This window comes from Triturus cristatus, chromosome 11 (assembly GCF_964204655.1).
Source record: "Triturus cristatus chromosome 11, aTriCri1.1, whole genome shotgun sequence".
Classification (NCBI taxonomy): Eukaryota; Metazoa; Chordata; class Amphibia; order Caudata; family Salamandridae; genus Triturus; species Triturus cristatus.
In genome coordinates, this window is record NC_140594.1 from 317,239,177 (window position 1) to 317,263,513 (window position 24,337).

The 24,337-nt window shown below is 42.2% G+C and overlaps 1 protein-coding gene across 4 annotated transcripts in view; it reads right to left on the reverse strand.

Moving 5' to 3' along the window:
* NOS1 (nitric oxide synthase 1) overlaps positions 1–24,337 on the reverse strand; it is a 1,315,983-nt gene that overhangs the window by 333,125 nt on the left and 958,521 nt on the right. For all 4 annotated transcript variants that reach the window (XM_085636289.1, XM_085636287.1, XM_085636288.1 and 1 more), the window contains one exon: positions 9,255–9,392. In XM_085636289.1, coding sequence (XP_085492415.1) covers positions 9,255–9,392 — 138 coding nt within the window. The remainder of the gene's footprint in view (positions 1–9,254; positions 9,393–24,337) is intronic.

Here is a 24,337-nt window from a genome sequence, read left to right on the forward strand (position 1 = left end):
CCTCACTTCCCTCTCCTCTATCCTTTCTCTCTCTCTGTCTGACTGCTCCGCCGTCTCCACATCTCACCCCCCCCCACTGTTGTCTAGTCTTTCCTTTCTCTTCGTCTACTTCCTACCCTTTCTCTCTGTCTGGCTGCTCTCTGCCCTCCACGCTTCTCTTGTATATCCTTTTCTTTCTCTCTCCGTCTAGCTGCCCTGTGCCCTACACACCCCTTTTCTCCCCTTGGTCTCCTTATTTCCCCTTTCAAGCCACATTAAGTGTCATCTAATTGAACAAGGACCCGGCGGCCGCCCTCGTGTGTGTGTGTGTGGGATTCTTGTCCCAGTGGTGCCCTCTGCACTCCTGCCGGATACCATTCTGCTGAGAGAGCAGCCCCCGGGCCTTGTATCGCCCCAAAGAGGCCCTCAGAGTTCTCAGCCCCCCACGGGTTGTGATAATAGAACCATTTGCCAGAAGCACATGCTTTACACGCCCCCCCCCCCATAATTCACCCCTCACAGTGGGCACCAGGGAGTCTAACATCACTGTCTTTTCAGTTTATATTGTTTCTTTGCCCGTGAAAACCACAAAGACCTTTTACCACAACCAATGATAAAATTAAAAAAATTGAAAAAGTGAACACGTTCCGAGACAAGTGTGCACCATATTGTCCCACCGAGTTCATTGCGTCCGACCCCCCCGATGTTGTCCATTTATTTCCTTACAGCGTTTTGTATTTACCAAGTGTGAAAATAATCTTTCACAGAGCTACACAAATGTCTGCTCAGACCTTCGAACATCAGCTGTATGACACGTTCGCAAATGGTGTACGCGGAGGCGTATAAACTGCACTTTTACTAGTTATCATTTGGCATTAGACTTCCTTCTCCTGCAATAAAATTGCTTCTTTTTATAAGGCGCTATATACTGCACTTCTGGCGTTTCTAAGAGCTGTGAATTAACGGGTAAACCCGTTATGCAGTTTAATGGGAGAGGATGTGGCGCTACTGTCAGAGCTGTCGACTTTGGAGCTGGGGAACCAGGTTCAAGTATTGGTATTGGCTCAACTTCCTGTGATTTGGGGCAAATCACTTAATCTCCTAGTGCCTAGCACAAAATGAATGTGTCCTTGTGGAACATAACTGGTGCTCACGTAAAGCGCTCCAATACCTTCGGGTCAAGTTCGCGCCATAAATGCAAAAAAAAAATTGGCACTCAATTTACCGACTGCTAAAGGTGATCAGCTGATCTGGCCTAAGCTTTGAATTCATTACAACCGGATCACTGAAATTGCCAGCAGCGAGTGTTTAAATCACTAACCCATTGTGTCAGGCGAAGGCCTGCACATGGTTATAGAGTAGTATAAAACGTGACTGAACAGGTACATAGCAGCATAAAATGGTTTATTTGCATACTTTTCTACTTTGTTTATGTTATTCAAAGCATGCATGAAATGTATACACGTAACTGGATATAGGTTAATCTACACAACTGCCTTGCACTGACTGCCCTTTCCCATAGGCTGCTTAACGGCCGAAGTTCTAAAAGGAGAAAACATTTTTTTTTATGTTTTAAGAACCATATTGTTTTTTAGCATAAATAGTTGTCCACACATGTCTTTCCATACTAAGCCACCAAATACAGATTCATTTTAGTGAGTGTACAAAATGTGTGTGAATACATTTGCACCTATATGGGGGCATATATACTAATTGAAGAAATGCTCCATGTTAACAAAGATTTGCAGCATTTCTACTTTCTCCTTACACTAACGCACTATGCGAAGCCTAGTGCCAGCACAGACACCTTTGTGGCATAGTACAAGGGTGCCTGGGATAGAGAGAAGATTGTTTTACTGCAGGAAGAGACACCTTTCTCTACAAAAGCAATCCTTTGAGGCAGTTTCCTATTTCTATGTGTGATGCGTTTTGCATCACACATAGAAATAGGAAACTGTCAGTCAGTACTGCTGGTGACTGGCTCCACTATTTTGTGTTTCAGAGCCAGCACCACGGCCTGGACTCCCATGAGGCATGCTATTACGCGCCGCTTTATTTCACCTGTCTTCGAATGGGATGACAGGACACCTGACTGAGTAGATGGTTAGGTCTAAGTGATCAAGGGTAGGGTACACCTTAGCATGTGTATACCACTCGGGTCACGTCATTGGTCCTGACGAAAACCTGATAATACTATCATATAGGTTGAAACATGTAGACCTTTTTATCATCACATTTCACTTTTAGATACCATTGATCAATTTAACCAAGTAAGGTATCCCACCAACGTTTTTAAGATTGACCAGTTGCTCCGGAATAAAATTTCCTAGTGAGTATATCTGGCTCATTTTAAACACACTGTTCACTCACTTGCACAAAAAAACTACCTGCTCCACTGCAATTCAGGTGTCGAAGCACACCCGGATGGCACTCGGCTTTCCGGGTGGGACCCCGATGATGAAGCATGTCACCAACTAGGTTGGTGAGTGAGGGGTCTTCTACAAAAGAGAGAACTCTTTGCGCCCTGCTTATTTTCCCAGCACTTTGGAGACTGTTGATTGGTCTTCCGACTATACTCCTCCATTTGTTTGTTTAGATTTTCGTGCTACAAGGTGTGCCGCACCCAATGAAGTGGAAAATGTCATATAAGTTGCTGGAGATGGCCAGGGGCGGATTGGCCTATAAAGCAATCAGGTAGTGCCAACGGGTTGATCTGATTGGTTACTGTGTAAGACTGTTTTCAACCGTTTGTGGGCCTCTTTTATGGCCTACTGGCTGAATTTACCATTTATTTCTTCGATATTGAAACAAATATGCCTGCAGCAATCTCAAATCCATGAAGTCTTCCATACCTTGAAAAACACTCATACAGCGGGTCTCTAATAAGTTCAAAACTGCTCCAATTTGCAAGCATGGGACACTGTTTTGGCTGTCTCATTCAATAATGGGTGCTCTTCTATTTTGGTGCCTGGGCCTATATTCTCTACCAGTCTGGCGCTGGATATGGGCATGGTGTCCACGTGAAAAAGCGTATGTGTTTTTTCAAGTGTTAAAAGCATGTCTGCTTTTTCCCTTGGACTGTCTCAGAACAATCCAACCCACCCTAGGACGTCAAGACTACTCGACTGAGCTGAGCCAGTGCGAGTCCTGCCGAGCTCAGTGCACCCCAACTCACAACAGCTCAGTTAGTGCTCTCCGGCCCAGTGTAGATCAGTCACTCACAAGTCACGCCAAACAAGCCCATCCAGGCGCAGCTCGATACAGCCCAGTCAAACCCAACCCAACCAGAGCAACATTAAATTGCTACCGCAATACAGTTCAGTTAGTACAGATGACGCCAGTCTAGAATAGGACAGGGCAACATTTTGATCATGCATCCGAAATCCTATTAAATACGTGTTTTTTAAATTGGGCTACATTTTGCAAGTTTTTGTGGAAGTGAAATTTCACATCATTTTTTTCTTGCTGACCCCAGGTTTGAGGATAACATTCTCTCAGAGGAACAGTGAAATCCCTACCTGGAGAAATTTTTTACTCAAACCACCCAACATTTCTTGAAAATACTTACCAGCCATGGAAAGTTTGCAAAATAAACCTCATTTTGAGTTGCCCTGTAGGAAAGTATACATATTTAAAGTTAACAATTTTGTCCACCACTAGTCGAGAGTGCCCCTGGCCCTACTGGAAGTAGCACGTCCTCGTCAATGACGCCCACCTCGTACCAGACGGAAGGGGCTGCTTCACAAAAATGTGTTTACAATGGCCACGTTTACCATCCCAGGTTTAGAGCTTCATTTAATTGGCCCATATGTTCCGTTTCACAATCGAGGCGGTGTGAGGACCATGCCACATGTTTGAATTCTAAGGCCGGTCGCCTTTGCAAATTTGGGCGTGCCTTCAGTGAGCCACCCTGGTGGAAGGGCTGGGTCTGCAGACGTCAGCAGGCTCTGTCCAGCCTTCACTTGTCACCCATGAAAGAAGCCATATTATCATGTAATATGCACTAAAGAATCTGTACATATCAATACACTGAAATACATTTCTACCCCTCTTTCGGAGAAATAATGTATGCAGTTCAGCGGCCCTCTGTTCCTTAATTACATGAGCAATGCAGAATTTGAGGCTTACAGTCCTGGCGGGAAATCTATGCAACCTTTTAGCTCTGCATATTCACCTGTGCCGAAGGAGAAGTGGCGTAGGAGGATGGAATGCGTGGGAGGTACACATTCTGCAATATTCTTTTGTGCAGATTTTTTTGGGACTCTGCACATGCATAATCTACTGTAAACAGTGGTCAAAGTGCATTACAAACCGTATGGGAATGCTGTGCGCTAAGGGGGCAGGGTGAGTGAGCGTTAGGGCGGGGTCAAAGATGTGGCTAAGAAACTAAATATTCTGTAATTGTTTACGGTCTTTTACCTTCAGGTTACTGCATGTGAAATAAGGCACAAATTCAATGAAAAATCGTACATTATGAAACCTACATTAGTTAATGCACTGCAGAGGTCTGTCTGTAACCAGAGAACCAAAGACCTGAATCTAGGTTGATGCAGTGGAGAATAGTGACTTGCGTATGTGTAGTGCTTCAAGGTCCCAGTCTGTGACAGAAAGCACTGGGGATATGCACGTCATAAACTTGCATTACACACAGCATAAGATAGGCTTCTAAAAAATTGCAAAAAGGTTTAATATAAAGTGCTTCCAAAATATATATTTTATTAGTACCCAGACTGTACATAGTGCCATTTTTTGTAGCTGTCCATTAAAAGCACACTCTTGCCAGCTCAGCTGGTACCTCTTTTAGAATAAAACTGTCACCAGGAAGTTTCAAGTGATTGTATCTATTAAAGCCAATACCGGCTTTCAAGCACCCTTTATATTTGATTATTAACCGGTTGTGCACACTAACATTTCTATCAGGCAGGCAAACACCCTGGCAAGAAGGCTTGTTTAGCTGTCTGCCCCTCTCTTGGTTTCAAAGCACAAGAGCAGGGGCGACTCCTCTGCAATGGCGGAGGAGCGTCGCCCCACTGCCTCAGAGCCAGCAGCTAAAAAATAAAACTATATTCTATCATGGTTTTATTTTTCATCTGCTGGCTGAGCCAGCGTGTGTAGGGAGGGGTGGTGCCGGGGCCATGGGAAGGGAGAGGAGGACTGGTTGGTGCACTTCTAAGTGTGCATGTGTGTTTGGCCAGCTGTCTTAGGCCGGCCAAACACACATGCGCACTTAGGTTTCTCCAACCCAGCTGTATTGAACAGCCGGGTTGGAGATACAGCACAGACTCCCTGTGCCTGAGTGGAGTGTCAATCCAGCCCGCTTAGGCCAATCCCTGAGCTGCTCTTATAGCATGAGTGCAGCACGGGGATTGCACAGGGAACCTGTGATGCTGTCCCAGTGTCTGCTGGGACCAGGAAGTACACAGAGGCACAACGTGGGAGGCGGCCGGCAGCTGCAGGTGTGTCTTCCTTTTAAAAAAATTATTATTAAACTCCCCGTCCCGAAAGCTCTTCCCCTCCCACTCTCCTCCGGTACACCCTCCACCCGGCCCACCACTTTTTTGTTTGTGGCTGCCATCACTGTACAGGAGACTCCCTGCCTTACACTTCTGCTGAACCATTTCAACTCTTGGAATAAACCGTCCCAGGATGGTTCTCTTTTCTCAACAAGCATTTGCAATGCAATAGGTCTCGCATTTACACGAGTTTAAGCTATTGGCATTGTAAATGACAATGCTTTTTATTTTTGTTTTAAAAACCAAAATATGAATAGAAGGCATTGTCATTTACAATGCCAATAGCTCAAACTAGCATAAATGTGGGACCTATTGCATTGCAAAAGTGTATAATTTAGTCCGATATTGCCATCTTGGTTGTCTGGTGTCATTTGCAAGCCTTGTGGCTTACGATGTCATCAGGAACCCTTGATAGTAATATTTGACCATATTACATAGTCACTCGTCATGTAGCCACTGTATTTATTTATGTGGTACTCATTAAACATAGTCCAAGACGTATATTCATTGGGAAATAAAATGCATCAGTAACCACTGTATATCTATAGTGGGGTCACTAATACCTGTGTATATTGAAATTATTATGTGCCACACCACAGAAATAAAACAGACATTTCGACTTGATTACTCCATGCTTGGTTGAGCCAGGTGTTTTAGACATACATTCAAATGGTAAATAGTCCGAGTGAAATCGTGGGCTGGTTTAGTGTTTCGCTCTATGATGTTGAAAGCATGTTTTTTAGCTGTCTTATTTTTTAACTGGTAGGTCATTACATTAGTGTGACTAATTGCCGAAATGAATGAATGAACTAGGTATCAAGGTATTATATTCTTATTTATATTTCACAGACAGTGGGACGCAATATGGGGACACAGGAGAGCGGGGCGTGCGTGTGAAGCAATGTGGAACAATCAGAAACCCTGGAACAGCTGGCATGAGACCTGCGACACTGCGGGTGCACGAGGGGAGGCGAGCTTGAAAACGTATCTATGGGACTGTGTCAGCGCAAATGCGAAAGCGCACATGGTATGTCGTTCGCCAATCTAAAACGGATTGCACTTGGATTATTGCATTTTTAAACACCTTGGATCTTTTAAAACATGTATGTTTAGTTTACAAACAATATTATAAAACAGGTTTTGAAAATTAGAGACAATTTTGTTTGCATTGATATCCAAGCATGGTTTGGAATTGCATGTATTTATTGTGATTTTGCTGTCAATGCGTATGAAGATCACCAAAGTGGCAATGACCGCGGTGACCGGATCAGCCAGACACTGTACAGCTGCCACTTTCACTTTGAGGCCTGCTGCAAACAATATTGCAACAAAATATGAAAAAGCACAGCCATTGTCTGCCCCTTCAGACCTTAAGCGAGAGGCCATCTGACAGGTGCAGACTCGACCCGAGGTAAGAGAGAGAGATCGTGGGGATGGTCAGCTTTAATCTCTCTCCATGATGCCCCACTGTCTCCCTCGTAACAGCTGACTAACAAAATATTTGCAATGCAATAGGTCTCATATTCAAATGCGAGACCTATGGCTTTGGGAAAAAGCGTCCGCCGTTGTCCCTGCTGCTTACTGCAGGCACGACGTGCTTTGCTTACATTAACACACGTTGTGCCTGTAGTAAGAGAAACTCAAACAAAATCGTGCTTACAGATTAAATAAAGTATCATGTGTAACAACCTAAGTAAAAGGGCCAGTCGCCATGGGAGGTTACAAATGGAGACAAGGCGGTACTAAGGAGGGACTAACAAGCCTATTAATGAAGCAGAAGCCAGCATTTACAAAGGACAATGACAAAAGCCAATGACAAATGGGGGCGGAGAGTGGGTGGAGCTTCTATTCCATACTCCACTACAACAAGTCTCGCAGAGCAGCGCATGCGCGCTGACTCTAGGCTCGACCTAAAAAGGATGGGAACTGTTTTACTAAAATTAGAAAATCATGGGCACGTCGTGCCCCTTCGATCCCGCCACTTTGACCAATGGTTATAAACCATTTATGCTAGTGCAGATGGGGGCAATTTGTCTGTAAATCTGGTCCTTTAAGTCTTTGAGGTATAGTGCCCTTTGATCTCAACCGTACTGCAGATGAGAATGTGAGCCTTGCTAACAGTGGGGAGCAATGGAGTGACTGGCATATTTTGAGCTTAACTTCACAAATATACTAGACTGATGTGTACCATCGCATAATGCCATTACTAAAGTGGAAACTAAATGAGCATGTGGCTCAACCAGTAACCTCATTACAATATAAAAAAAAAAATTAAATCACTCAGGAGTAATTTAGACAGCGGGGGTAAAGTTACGGTTACCAAAAACTGACACCAATCACATCGGCCAGCCCCTTGCATTTACCACCTCTTTTGGAGGTCCGAGGGTTCTGGGTTTCCTGAAGGTGGAGCCACCACCAACTCCCTCACTGTGAAACCCCTCACCACGGTTTAATTGCAATTATTGTTGGAAGATCCTCCCTATCGAAGGTGGGCCTCCTGGAACTACTCACACCAGCTTTCTATCTGTGTCATGCATAGTGCTGCGCTTGTGGACAGCAAATTCACAAAAATAGTCCCTTATGAGAATAGGGAAGTTTTCAGCGCATAAAGAACACTTATTTTTGTATTACCCTTAGACAACAACCCAAATTGAGGCGTGGGTTGTCTAAGGTGTGGAGGACTAACCATCACAGTTTTTTGCTGAACCAAGTCCCGCCATGTCGCCCAGAGCAGTTTTTGAGAAAAAAATGGCATGGCATAAATGTGTACTTTGTTTACAGTGCCAGGCTGAACCTTGCTACTGACTGTGTAATTATCTACAGGAGGACTTGCTCCTTTTTGGAACCTCCTTTTCTCCAGTTGACTGCCTGCGTCTTTTACAGGAAATGTGCCCGTCGACCTAAAAGAACGCTCAGTCTATACAGCTCCCAGCACATTCTGCCCCTTACACTTGCTACCTCGGCTGGTGTTCGAGTAAACTAAGACGCATGGTGCAATGGTTTGTTGACAATATTGTTTTGATCACTCCAGAACACATCCGTTCTCAAGTGTGGCCTAACAAGGAGAAAGCACAGAGCAACAACTTAAACTATTTTTACTGTATTTAGTGAAGTCATTCAATTTAACACTCTGTATACTTCTTCTGTAATTCCCAATAGTTTATAATGCTCCAAACACCCTAGCTAAACTACACATGGTAAGAAAAATACACGTGTATGTGCTTTAGTAACTATTATGGGTTTTTTTATTTGTGCCTTCGTTGTAGAGTTTAATGATGTAACTCCCAAGATGTTATCCTAGTTAAAGGGCATGTATGTGACAGAACTTCCTAAGAGGATGAGTCCGAGTCATATGATATCAATTCCTGTGATGTGGGAATGGAGGTCAAAGAGCACGTGATGTCACTTCCTCTCTCTCTCTCTAACGTTTTGGTAAATTGACGTCCATGCCTCTAAGTGGCTAACACTGATTCTTGCCACTGAGTCGACTAACTAGCTTCTACAGGGAAATGATTGCTTTTAAAAAGTCACAGAGACTAAATTCTAATAAAAAACTATGATGTTGTTCATTGGGATATGTACACCTCCATCAACAAAATATTTATTTGTGCAACTTGTGCATGATTCCTAAATATGGATTGCTGAAAATCAACAATCAAGTGACACAGACAACCTCACTTGATCACTATTGTGGTACTCTTCATACTCCGTGTGATAAAGGCTCTTTCAAGATACAAGGGACTCGCCCTCCATTATCCTTACCATGGCGCTCTTCATATGCAATGTGTCGTGATGCACGGCACCCGAATCCCAGTTTCGCACTTTCAGGAAGCGTGGGCACTTGGAGGGACTCCCGTTTACTAGTGCTTTTGTTGGAGAATGCCGGCCGGATGACTGGAGCTGGAGAGGGGGAGAAAACTAGTTTAGTTCTTCTGAGAACAGAACTGTGAGGTCCTAGTCAAAGGTTAGCCAGCTTAAACAGATCATGCAGAGACAAATGCTTTTGCTTGTTACACAGTCACCATACACATAACACTGTTTACCTTACTATTTCATCAGCAAATTCTTATGTCAACCATTTCTACCCCTAAACACAACAATCACATCTACAAAACTACCTAAGGAATTAGGCGCGTGCTGAAGAGGTTTGGTGGCTTGACGCCTACATCAGAGATGGTTTGATTCTGCTTCTGTGATCTGGAGAGCGGAGGCCTATCGTATGGACCATGCTCTGTGGAGCTGAAGGTTGTATCCTCGGTTGATGCTTTCATCAGTGATCTCCCTTTGCATTGGATAGGTTTGTTTTGTGGGTAATGCAATGGCAGAATGAGCCCTGTATCAAGGTTCTTTTGTTAAACTAATCTTTACAGACGGATTAGAAAGCAGATATAATACAATAGTAATCAGAATTATGTATACAGGCAGTAGGTGGGTGGGCAGGCCCGCATTCACTTGGGCAGAGACGAGCTGTGCAGTCCCCATCCACCTAGGTAGCTCGGTGTCCACTGTAAATGAATGGAACACAAACAATGAAGAAACAACGTTCCCCCAGCCCCCTGAAATCCCCTCCCGGGGCAATAATTGTAGGGATTACAGCCAAGTACAATAAATTGTGAGAAAGCGATCTTGCAGCTGAGCAGGAGAAGGAGAGGGACATGCCAGTAGCCGGGGAGATGGGGACGCAGATGGGTATAGGGACCCAGTGTTCGCCAGCGGGGATAGGTAGAAGACCGGAAAGGTTGCATGGAATTGTCTCCTACAGAGCTACTGGGACTGGGAGCCCTCTCCCATCTTGGGCAGGAGATCATGGAGGATTAGGTCCAAGTGATCTACTATGGGAAATTGTTGGAGATCCCGGAATTCCTCTCTGTGTAGAACAGTATTCTACTCCTGTGCCCACTTGAACATCTCAACGTAGGATCCCACTGTCTATAAAGTGTGTTGTGACCTTTTGGGCCTTGGGGCAGAGGAAGAGGTAAAGCCCCAATAGGCAATGTTGGAATTTGCATCCATTCCAATTTTACACTTGTTGCACGGATTCTGCACAAACACAGAACTAAGTGTAGGATTATGGGACCTTAGTATAGGGAGTAATCCGGGTAGCGGGCTAGTCTGTCCACCCTGGAGCATACCTAAACAGAGGCTGGCGTGTACACGCAGCAAGCACTCCGAAGCCGCTCCTAAGGCAAGCCAGTCTGCACCAGTCCGCGCACCTGCCCTTTTTGATGCAGGTAACCGAACCTCCATACAGTATTCCAGTAGTGCTCTGCACAGCTTAAATGCCACCTATACTAACTAACTGTTTATGTATTCTACCCAGTACCGGGCCTCCACACGCCCAATTGAAATGTCCTGGCTGTAACATGAAACTACCGGATCTTAAGTTCCTGCAGGTTAAGGCCATGCAAAACTCAGGCAGGGACAGGAAAAGACACGTGGACAAAAAAGATTGGAAGTGTGTCCTTCTCGATGCAAGGTAACTGGTAAAACGCAGTTTTGAATGTGCCTCTCTTATTGAGGAAGAGGGAATTAACATCGCTTTTATTACTGAATCGTGGCCGGACAAGGCCTCTGGTCCGGATTTTGTCAGTTATTCAAAAAACAAGACTTCCTACAATATACTATTTAAATTGAGGGCAATATGTCCATGTAGTAAAGTAATACCCACAGTCAACGGTGTATAAAACTATATTATTTCGTTTATTAGTTCATTTTTTCATTTTTTATCATTTTTTCAACCACCTCAAAAAACATATACATAAACATTTTTCATACTGTGTTATAATACATATAATACACTTCACATCAAACTATTGAAGCACAATTTATGATTAATTGTACAACCATGACATAAATAAGAAAACATATATAACATATATAACACACAATTAAAGACAATAAACCTGAAACTCAAGAAAACAACAATATATTGACAATTAAAATCATAGGTTGTGGAGTTTGAACATAGGACCAGCGCCAACGCGCGTTTCGGAGCTCAAGAATGATTTTTACAGGCTCCTTCTTCAGGGCTATTACAGTGGTCTTTCAGAAAAAGAGGCTTCAAGGCCTAGTTTGATGTCCAACACTCATACATTGGAGTTTAAACATTAGATTTTGACAGCCGTTGGTCTGTGGGTATAAAAAATCACAATAAGTGATTGTGAACGTTATTTAGCTTTTTTAATTTGTTTGAAAGAAGAGGAGCAGGAGCTATAGAAAGAATAAAGAAATAAGAACCTCTATATACACCCGTGATGAAACAAACACCCAAGAACAGGATATTTTGTGAGGAAATACCATTGTAGTTCCAACAACCTAAGTACGGAAAGGTAAAACATTAAAGAAAAGGAAGATTTAGAAAGAGTAATATGTTTGGTAACAACATACTTGCCAACAAGAAACTCTTATACAAGGGGATACCAGTAACGAAGCTTTCTAAATCTTTAATTTTAGTGTTTAAGAGGCTACAATGAAAAGAAAAGAATAACCATAATTAGATCTGAGAACATAATTGGAATACCAAGAGAAACTGGGCAGGACTCACGAGACTAGCATGAATTGCAGTGAGGTTGGGGTAGAAATATTTCTTATATGCAAAAGGCAGTTTCAATAGTATCTGTCCATGGAGTACAGAAGGATCTATATACAATGAGCATCTAACATAAATGGCCAGGTTATCAGTCAAAATAATGCAATGATCATATCTCACGATAGGACATTATGGTTTGTTCAATGAACCGCACGACAAATTATAGATAGGATTTTTGGAGGAACTTAGGAATAATAGGTAACTTACTACGATGTCACTTGGTGTGAAAATAATATCGGAGCCAATGTTATGTCGTCAGAGTTAATTCAATATGACTGGACGAGCATATAGTAATATCCAGGAAGTTCAGCGAGGATGGTCCCTTGTTAAAAGTCGCCTGAAAGTGTACCAAGGACAGGCTAATTTAAATACCTAGATGTGTTAGAGAAGACTCAATGTATGTACAGCTAGGTCCACTTACTTACCCAGATGTGGCAAAGAAGAACGCGCTGAAAAAATACGGGCCGGAACTTTGAAGGCCTATCAGGGAATTTATTTAAGTACGATATGCAAACCCAAGGAGGTAAAATAGTCTCAGAATGTTGGTGAATACTGGATTTAAATGAAAACCTGAAAATATACAAATTTTAGCTTTAGTAACTATAATAGGGAAAAGAGAAACGTTGAGGATATGTGTACGAATTGCTAACCTAAATTTTATGATAAAAGGCATATGAGTTACCTGTTCTCCTTATTTATTCAGTCATATGGAGGGCTGATATCTTTCAAGCGTAGATCAGGTGCTTAGCGTAAATATTAACACTCGTGGAAGCAATCTACAAAGGAATTGCGTATAGTTTGGAAATGATGCTAAAAAAGATGGCAGCGTAGGCGTATTTTTAAAGCAATAGAAGAGGCTGAGACTAGCGTGATAGCAGTTCTTACCGAGCATTTCAGCAAAGACTTGTCAGGGATTCCATGGTTGGCGCTCAAAAGGAGGAGTGTATGGAAACTGGCGTTTCCCTTATAAGGAGGACCAGGAAGTGATGAGAACGTAAATCAGATGCTTAGCGTAAATATTAACACTCGTGGGAACAATCTACAAAAGAATTGCGTATAGTTTAGAAATAATGCTAAAAAAGGTAGCAGCGTAAGCGTATTTTTAAAGCAATAGAAGAGGTTGAGACTAGCGTAATACCAGTTCTTACCGATCATTTCAGCAAAGACTTGTCAGGGATTCCATGGTTAGCGCTCTCAAGGAAGAGTGTGTGGAAACTGGCGTTTCCCTTATAAGGAGAACCAGGAAGTGATGAAAACTAATAATGGACACTGAAATAGGACTAAAAATTAAACGGGAAAGCAACCTTAAAACGTATTCTCCATTCGGAATGCAGGCTATGAAATCGACAATAGAGGCGGACATCTTGGAGGTGGAATAAAGCTCTCTGTCGAGAGTTCTTAATTAGACGGCGCGTAACGATCATGCCTCATTAAGGAATTTTTACCAGTTGCTAAATTGAAAATTATGGGGCAAGAATAAGGGAGCAAAAGTTATTGTTAGTGGTCCCGGAGGTGCTGTATGGTACACCAATACAGGAGTGTGTATTTAACCCACCTTTTATAGATGTGGTCCAAATAGCAACCAAGATCTCAGGATAATATTTAAAATATTCGGCTTAATAGACAGTTCACAATGTATGGTTCCTTTAACAAAATGAAGTAAAGGAATATATATTCGCCATGCAGTTTACTATATGTGGGACCAGGGATAATTCTATATAATCGCGTTTTCCCAAGGAAGATGTCCGTTAAGGCCTTTTTCTTGTGTCCTAAGGACATATATCCAAAAAACTTCCCTTTTGCGTCTAATGGCATCCACATTGAGGTTGTTAGGAGGATGTACATGTTCCAAAATTAGCCACCTAAGATCTGAGATACTGTGATGTTTCTCGGTCCAATGGGCCACCAAGGGGGCTCCTTCGCGTTTGTTAAGTATTGCTGACTTGTGTTCACTGAAACGTACACGAAATTCTCTGCTGGTTTCTCCAACATATCCTTTGTCACAAGGACAAAGGATAAGATAAACAACATGTCGAGTACGGCAATTAGTCATGTCCTTAAATGGGAATGTCCGTTTGTCCCAGATCAATTCGTTAGTAACAATGGCAACCTGGCATGCGTGGCAACAGCCACATTTGTGAGTACCACTGATCGGTTTAGTTCCAGTGATGGATTTTTGGACAAATGGATTGGCAGTAGGTATTTTAGATTTAACCAAAGAGTTCCTTAAGTTTTTGTTGCATCTGAATGCAAAGATAGGCTTAGGGAGACTCTTTCTTGTATGATCTGTATTTAGAATATGCCATTCTTTGTTGATAATTTGTCTGATTTTATGATCAATATTAGAATGGGTAGTGACGCAGACCAGTTTCTCATCAGTTTTGGGTTCTTTGGGTTGCAAAAGTACGGTTCTATCGTAATATTTTGCTCTTTTGTAAGCATCTTTAATAAGTTTAGGGGGATACCCTCTGCTTGCAAACTTTTGTTTAAGTTCCTCTGCATGTATATCATAGTTTGATAAAGTAGTACAGTTCCTACGCAACCGTAAAAATTGGCTAAAAGGGATGTTGTCCTTTTGGCTTCGAGGATGAAAGCTGGAGTACTGGAGTAGAGTATTTTTAGCGGTAGGCTTGGTATACAGACTGACTTCAATTTTAGCATCAATAATTTGTATCCAAATATCTAGGAATTCAATTTTGGACTTACTTATATTGGGGCTAAATTTAAGGTGGACATCGCAAAGGTTGATCCACGCCATAAATTCATGCAGTTGTTCTTCCGGACCTCTCCAGATAAAAAAAATGTCATCAATAAAACGATACCAGCTTTTGATGTTTTCGCTGAATGGAGCTATTTCGTTGAAAATAAACTTATTTTCAAATTCTCCCAAGTAGATGTTTGCTACATTAGGTGCACAGGCTGCGCCCATACTAACTCCAAGTATCTGTTTAAAAATGTGTCCGTTAAATTCAAAGTAATTTTCTTTTAGAACAATTGCTAGGCATTCCAGCAGGAATAACCGATCAACTAAATAGCTCCATAGATATTTGGATACAAATTATTGATGCTAAAATTGAAGTCAGTCTGTATACCAAGCCTACCGCTAAAAATACTCTACTCCAGTACTCCAGCTTTCATCCTCGAAGCCAAAAGGACAACATCCCTTTTAGCCAATTTTTAAGGTTGCGTAGGAACTGTACTACTATATCAAACTATGATATACATGCAGAGGAACTTAAAAGTTTGTAAGCAGAGGGTATCCCCCTAAACTTATTAAAGATGCTTACAAAAGAGCAAAATATTACGATAGAACCGTACTATTGCAACCCAAAGAACCCAAAACTGATGAGAAACTGGTCTGCGTCACTACCCATTCTAATATTGATCATAAAATCAGACAAATTATCAACAAAGAATGGCATATTCTAAATACAGATCATACAAGAAAGAGTCTCCCTAAGCCTATCTTTGCATTCAGACGCAACAAAAACTTAAGGAACTCTTTGGTTAAATCTAAAATACCTACTGCCAATCCATTTGTCCAAAAATCCATCACTGGAACTAAACCGATCAGTGGTACTCACAAATGTGGCTGTTGCCACGCATGCCAGTTTGCCATTGTTACTAACGAATTGATCTGGGACAAATGGACATTCACATTTAAGGACATGACTAATTGCCGTACTCGACATGTTGTTTATCTTATCCTTTGTCCTTGTGACAAAGGATATGTTGGAGAAACCAGCAGAGAATTTCGTGTACGTTTCAGTGAACACAAGTCAGCAATACTTAACAAACGTGAAGGAGCCCCCTTGGTGGCCCATTGGACCGAGAAACATCACAGTATCTCAGATCTTAGGTGGCTAATTTTGGAACATGTACATCCTCCTAACAACCTCAATGTGGATGCCATTAGACGCAAAAGGGAAGTTTTTTGGATATATGTCCTTAGGACACAAGAAAAAGGCCTTAACGAACATCTTCCTTGGGAAAACGCGATTATATAGAATTATCCCTGGTCCCACTTATAGTAAACTGCATGGCGAATATATATTCCTTTACTTCATTTTGTTAAAGGAACCATACATTGTGAACTGTCTATTAAGCCAAATATTTTAAATATTATCCTGAGATCTTGGTTGCTATTTGGACCACATCTATAAAAGGTGGGTTAAATACACACTCCTGTATTGGTGTACCATACAGCACCTCCGGGACCACTAACAATAACTTTTGCTCCCTTATTCTTGCCCCATAATTTTCAATTTAGCAACTGGTAAAAATTCATTAATGAGGCATGATCGTTACGCGCCGTCTAATTAAGAACTCTCGACAGAGAGCTTTATTCCACTTCCAAGATGTCCGCCTCTATTGTCGATTTCATAGCCTGCATTCCGAATGGAGAATACGTTTTAAGGTTGCTTTCCCGTTTAATTTTTAGTCCTATTTCAGTGTCCATTATTAGTTCATCACTTCCTGGTTCTCCTTATAAGGGAAACGCCAGTTTCCACACACTCTTCCTTGAGAGCGCTAACCATGGAATCCCTGACAAGTCTTTGCTGAAATGATCGGTAAGAACTGGTATTACGCTAGTCTCAACCTCTTCTATTGCTTTAAAAATACGCTTACGCTGCTACCTTTTTTAGCATTATTTCTAAACTATACGCAATTCTTTTGTAGATTGCTCCCACGAGTGTTAATATTTACGCTAAGCATCTGATTTACGTTCTCATCACTTCCTGGTCCTCCTTATAAGGGAAACGCCAGTTTCCATACACTCCTCCTTTTGAGCGCCAACCATGGAATCCCTGACAAGTCTTTGCTGAAATGCTCGGTAAGAACTGCTATCACGCTAGTCTCAGCCTCTTCTATTGCTTTAAAAATACGCCTACGCTGCCATCTTTTTTAGCATCATTTCCAAACTATACGCAATTCCTTTGTAGATTGCTTCCACGAGTGTTAATATTTACGCTAAGCACCTGATCTACGCTTGAAAGATATCAGCCCTCCATATGACTGAATAAATAAGGAGAACAGGTAACTCATATGCCTTTTATCATAAAATTTAGGTTAGCAATTCGTACACATATCCTCAACGTTTCTCTTTTCCCTATTATAGTTACTAAAGCTAAAATTTGTATATTTTCAGGTTTTCATTTAAATCCAGTATTCACCAACATTCTGAGACTATTTTACCTCCTTGGGTTTGCATATCGTACTTAAATAAATTCCCTGATAGGCCTTCAAAGTTCCGGCCCGTATTTTTTCAGCGCGTTCTTCTTTGCCACATCTGGGTAAGTAAGTGGACCTAGCTGTACATACATTGAGTCTTCTCTAACACATCTAGGTATTTAAATTAGCCTGTCCTTGGTACACTTTCAGGCGACTTTTAACACGTGACCATCCTCGCTGAACTTCCTGGATATTACTATATGCTCGTCCAGTCATATTGAATTAACTCTGACGACATAACATTGGCTCCGATATTATTTTCACACCAAGTGACATCGTAGTAAGTTACCTATTATTCCTAAGTTCCTCCAAAAATCCTATCTATAATTTGTCGTGCGGTTCATTGAACAAACCATAATGTCCTATCGTGAGATATGATCATTGCATTATTTTGACTGATAACCTGGCCATTTATGTTAGATGCTCATTGTATATAGATCCTTCTGTACTCCATGGACAGATACTATTGAAACTGCCTTTTGCATATAAGAAATATTTCTACCCCAACCTCACTGCAATTCATGCTAGTCTCGTGAGTCCTGCCCAGTTTCTCTTGGTATTCCAATTATGTTCTCAGATCTAATTATGGTTATTCTTTTCTTTTCATTGTAGCCTCTTAAACACTAAAATTAAAGATTTAGGAAGCTTCGTTACTGGTATCCCCTTGTATAAGAGTTTCTTGTTGGCAAGTATGTTGTTACCAAACATATTACTCTTTCTAAATCTTCCTTTTCTTTAATGTTTTACCTTTCCGTACTTAGGTTGTTGGAACTACAATGGTATTTCCTCACAAAATATCCTGTTCTTGGGTGTTTGTTTCATCATGGGTGTATATAGAGGTTCTTATTTCTTTATTCTTTCTATAGCTCCTGCTCCTCTTCTTTCAAACAAATTAAAAAAGCTAAATAACGTTCACAATCACTTATTGTGATTTTTTATACCCACAGACCAACGGCTGTCAAAATCTAATGTTTAAACTCCAATGTATGAGTGTTGGACATCAAACTAGGCCTTGAAGCCTCTTTTTCTGAAAGACCACTGTAATAAGCCCTGAAGAAGGAGCCTGTAAAAATCATTCTTGAGCTCCGAAACGCGCGTTGGCGCTGGTCCTATGTTCAAACTCCACAACCTATGATTTTAATTGTCAATATATTGTTGTTTTCTTGAGTTTCAGGTTTATTGTCTTTAATTGTGTGTTATATATGTTATATATGTTTTCTTATTTATGTCATGGTTGTACAATTAATCATAAATTGTGCTTCAATAGTTTGATGTGAAGTGTATTATATGTATTATAACACAGTATGAAAAATGTTTATGTATATGTTTTTTGAGGTGGTTGAAAAAATGATAAAAAATGAAAAAATGAACTAATAAACAAAATAATATAGTTTTATACACCGTTGACTGTGGGTATTACTTTACTACATGGACATATTGCCCTCAATTTAAATAGTATAGTGTAGGAAGTCTTGTTTTTTGAATAGTTTCTTTCCCTGATCCCTTCCTCACTTATTAATATACAAGTCCCTCTGCTGTAATCTCCGGATTTTGTCAGTGCCACACCCCCGGATTACCTTGGCTATACATTAAATAGGCCTGATAGGAAAGGTGGTAGCTTAGCGGTTATATACCAAAAACTAATAAATGTATTTTTTAACTCGTCATCCAATGCAGAGTGCAAAGCTCTAGATTTTTGCTTTTATCTCTCACAATATCACACCTTCAGGGGTAGCCTCATCTACAGGCCACTGGGCCCCAGAATGTTGGAAAATGAGCTAAGTGACAGCTCATACACGATTTTAGGAGATTTTAACTTTCATCTAGAGTCTTATTCTGACCCAGATACGTTAAGCCTGCTGGTCCTGATGAGTAATGTGGATTTGAAGCAACTGTCATTGGTGCCACACACAAGGCAAGACACACAATGGATAGTATATTTTCCAACAACTCGCACCTGTTTTTCTTGGGCCTCCTTCCATTGGTCTTGTCAGACCACAAGGCAGTGTTATTTGAGCGGACTATGCTGGATCGTCACCGGAAGAAACCAGCAAGTAAACAATTGATTAGCGGAGCATGGAATAAGGTTGATGCTAGTGAACTACAAGAACTACTAACCTCTACATCTTTTGTTATACCTATAGACCTAGATGAGGCCGCTCTCTCTTACACTAACTGGCTGGAAGCAGCAGGTAATAAGCTAGCTCCCAAGAAATGCATCTGCCCTAATAGAGCACGACTATCCTCTCTGTGGTATACCCAAGAGCTAAGAGATCAAAAACTGGCCTTCAAGCACCTTGAAAGAATCTGGAGGAGGGAGTATAAAGATAGGAAAAAAAATGATTCTAGGCTTAGCTCAATATAAACAGTTGCTTCAAAAAACTAAAAAAGTTTTTTGCAAAAAAAATTAAACTCAGCAAAAAACTCCACAAAAGAACTGTTTAAAACTGTAACCACCCTAGCTTACCCAACCCCACCGCCCATTCTGGCGAGCAAGGAACTGTGAGAGAAAATAGCAAAATTCTTCTTCGACAAAGTTGAGGCTATTTTTCCGACCTTCACTGGGTCAACGATTAAGAGGCCGTCGGCCCACAAAATAGACTCCAAGTCAGGAAAAAGCTCACTGTAACAGTTTGATAAATTTTCCCCAGTGACTGCCATATACACCTGTAAGCTTCTCATGACGGCGAAATCGGGCTCACCATATGATCCTTGCCCACTCTCTATACTAAAACTAGCACCCAATCCAGTTACTATGACACTGACGTTCATCATAAATGCTATATTTGCGGAAGGCTACATCCCCAAAATATGGAAAAGTGCATCTATACTGCCACTGCTCAAAAAACCAAGTCTAGATTAGGATCCAGACTCGTTTTTTGTCTTTAGGACTCTAATAATTTCAGACCCATCTCTAGACTCCCACTTCCAGCGACAATTACAGAGAAAATCGTGAATGCACATCCGAGTCTGTTCCTGGAAGAAGGTCAGGTGCTGGATCCCACCCAATATTGTTTCCGAGGGGGGGGGAGGGGCACAGCACGGAGATCGCTCTCCTTAAATCCACTGAAGAGATCTGGGCTATACTCGACCAGGGAGGAAAAGCTGCTATGATCATGTTGGACCTCTCAGCGGCCTTTGATACGGTCTATCATGTCTTACTGATGGACCGTTTGCGGGAGATTGGAGTCCAGGGCACCGCCTGGAAACTACTCAAATCCTTTCTATCAAACAGATTTCGGACAGTTTCTGTTGGAAAGTGGGTTATTGGTAGGGGCAAATGTAGGTCTGCCACTGGTAATAAGGCCACTAACACATGATAGGACTCAGCATAGGTCTTAGAAAATTATTCCTATGCTCAACCCTTGGTAACGTGGCTGCGAGCAGACATGCTTAACTTCAAAGACAGGTATGTAAAGCATTTAAAAACACCATTTCAGTAAATAATTAAGACACAACACATAATAAAAATCCAACACCAATTTATAAAAATAGGAAATATTTTTATCTTTAAAATGACACCAAAACGACAAAAATCCAATGTTGGGAACCGCAGATATGAATTTTCAAAGATTTAATAAAATATAGCACTTAGAAGATTATAGCACCATATTGTGATAGCTGCTCGCACTAGACAGGGGCAAAGTCAAAGTTTCAGGCCAGGCGCGATGGAGCCCTGAGCGGCTACAGCTCCCGGCAGGTCCCAGTCTCAGTTTCTACCGTCACACTTAGAAACATTTCTGGAGCTTTTCTTCCCAAGGGTCCTCAAAGCTCCCAGCCAGTCCGGATCCAGTGAGTGTTCGCCGGCTTGACTTGTGACAAGTTCCCGGTCAACTTCCCTGAAGTGGACTTAGAAAATATTTCAAGATTGCTTCAGCGGGACAACCCAGGAATCCAAGCCGACACGCGATGGAAGGCAGGCGGCTTAGCTCTCGTGGTTGCTCCCGGTCACCTTTTCTACGAGCGGACTTAGAAACTTTCCTGGAGCTTTTTCTCGCGGGGTCTCTCGATGCTCCTCATGTAGCTGGATCCGGTGAGGGTTCGCCGGCTTCAGATTTCTTCTAGTCCCGGTCAATCTCTGGTAGTTGAAGAAATGGAGCTTTTAGCGGGATGAACCTGATTGGCTTGGCCGGCTTGCGGTTGAAGGCAGGTGGCCTGGCTTACCAGGTTGAGTAGGTCCCTCTATGGAGCTTTTTTTTCAAAGTTGCTCCAAAGTTCTCCAAACTTCTTGAACTTCTTCCTGAAGTTCCTCAAGGGGTGCCAAAGTGTCTCAGACTTACTCCAAGGGTCTGGAAGCTCCAAGATGGTCCTTGAAAGTTGAGGACGTCAGTTTCCACAATTCACTGGTACAAAACCCTTACAAATCCACTGATGGTTCTCCAAGGTGTAGATTTAGTTGGTGATGTTCCAGTTGAGCTCTTTCAACCTGTAGCTTTCAGGGAGTCCACTCTTTAGTTCCTTTCTCAGCAAAATAATCAAGAGGGCTGTAGTTTCAGATGGTGCAGTTTTCAGAGGTCAGGCCTTAGAAATCTTTGCACAGTAAAACATCTCAGCAGGGCACTTCTTGCTTCAGTAAGTTTCAAGCAGCAGATCTGGAGGGCTCTGCCCCTCTCAGATACTTATTCCATGTTCTCTGGGTCATGCAGGAGGTCACTTCTGACCAATGAGAGCAGGGTAACTCCTTAAAGTTATGACCACATCCTGTATAGTGTGGCATTGTTTTGTCCCAGAGTGCATCAAATCTTCCAAATCCATAATGACTGATTTTCCAGCAAGGAGGTAAGAGCCTGCTAAACACACCCCTAGGATGGCTAATTTACTTAGACTCTCCCCATGCATCTGCTCATACCTTCCTTAATCCTACCATCTGCCTGAGGTGGTAAGTTCAGAGCTGTAAATGACACTGGCCTCTGCTCTCCTCTTTGAAGACTATGGCTTACGACTCCTCCCCCTGGCCTGGCATTCCTATGGAACAGCACAATGCCCTCCCAGCAGAGCTGGTCAACCCCAGGGGCTCTTTATCACCTCTACAAGGCAGCCTGGCTAATCCAATTAACTCTGACCAATCAGGGCAGACCACTGGAAGGCTGAATTTGGACTTACAAACAAGAAAGTTGTATAACTTCTTGTATGTACACTTTAGGAGAAATTCAAAAATATGATATTGTTGGATTTATTAATACCATTCTGGGAAGTCTTTGAATGGCATTTCTAGCCCTCTCCTACCCATAGTTTTTAATTAGTACCTGCCTACCATGTTAACCTATGTAACAGGGGATTTGCAATGGGAAAAATGACTTGGGCCATTTTTCCAGCACCAGGACTTACACAAACATATTTTACAAGTACTTGTCTTATATCTACAGGAACCCCACCCCATGTGCAACTAGGGGAGTCTTTAGGGGTTCTGAATCTGTAGAAATATTGCAGATTCTCCCTCCACAGTGCTCCTAGCATCAAAGTTGAATTTGAGTAGCACTGTACCACAATGTGGGGAGTGAAATGTGAAATTTCACTTTACCCAGACATATAAAAACTCATTATATAAGGGTGTACCTTATCACTACCTGACCCCGCACCCCTGGGATACCTAGGGGAGCCCCTGGGGGTCCCTAATATGCCAAAACATGGTAGGTTATCCATTTGTGAGTGCACCAAAGTCGAGTTTGGGCACGATTTACATTTTAAAAGCAGTCCTGGCACCCAGTGCTGCTTTTAAACTGACCTCAGGCTTCAGCAGTGCACACATGTAAGTGCAAAAAGGAGCTGCTGGCCTTTAACCTGCCATGCCCCCAGGATACTAGGGACTTCTAGGTAGTGTCAATCCTCCTGCCCTTTTATATATTAGGGGCTTATAGGGTAGGTCATACCAATCACAGGGGTACCCCCACCATACCATTGTGTACGCTAGTGTATGTAGGTGTTTTAACTGTATTCTAATGTGTTTCTTTCAGCATAGCCATGGCCCTGGGCCTGGTTAGGCAGAGCCTAGAGTCAGTCAGAGTAAGTTACCACCAGCATCAGTCAGCAAAAAGTTGGGGGGTACCCAGGGCACAGGATGACTTTGCAACAGTTTCCCTCGGCGAATTCTCAGCCAAACCTTTTTCTTTGCCCTGTGGAGTTCCTCAGGGGTCATCTATGAGCCCAACTCTTTTTAACGTCTATGTTTCACTACTGACTCCCCTGATTGAATCCTTCGGTTTTAAGCTGACCTCATATACAGACGACACCCAAATTGTGGTGTCACAACTGCCAGGAAAGCTACAGGAAATGGCGCATAATTTCCACGATTGCATGACAGTGGTGGGCATCTGGATGGCACAAAATTGCCTTAAACGTAATTCCAGTAAAACGGAGGTAGTTTTGTTTGCTAATTACCCTAATTTCTGGACTCCAACATGGTGGCCGGATGCACTGGGTCCTCTACCCACCCCGATTAAGAACGTAAAAAATCTGGGTGTCTACATAGACAATAAACTCAGTTTTAGGGATCAAGTGAATGCGGTAGTCTCATCGACATTGTATATTCTGAAATCATGTAAAAATATCATGCCATTTCTTCCCAAAGACAGCCAGCAAACAGTTATCACTGCTCTAGCCATGTCCAAGCTGGACTATTGCAATAGTCTCTATATCAATATCCAAGAAGGGCTTATGAACAAACTTCAACTTTTGCAGAATGCAGCTGCCAGATTCCTCACTGGTATACCAAAATACGCCTCAATCTCGGCTGAGATTAGAAGGCTTCATTGGTTGCCCGTTACAAAGCGTGTCAAGTTCAAAGCCCTATGCATGGTACATAAAGCCCTTCAAGGAACTGGGCCCAATCACCTAAAACTGCTATTCCACTGGTATACACCAAAAAGAGCTCTTTGCTCTGCAGAAGCAAAATTGGTGGTGGTACCCTTTGTAAAGAGAGCGAACTGGGGTGGCAGAAGTTTTGCTGTAGGGGCAGCCAGGGCATGGAATGGCCTCCCGCTGCATCTCAGATGCATGACGAATCTGCTTGCCTTTAGGAAGGCCC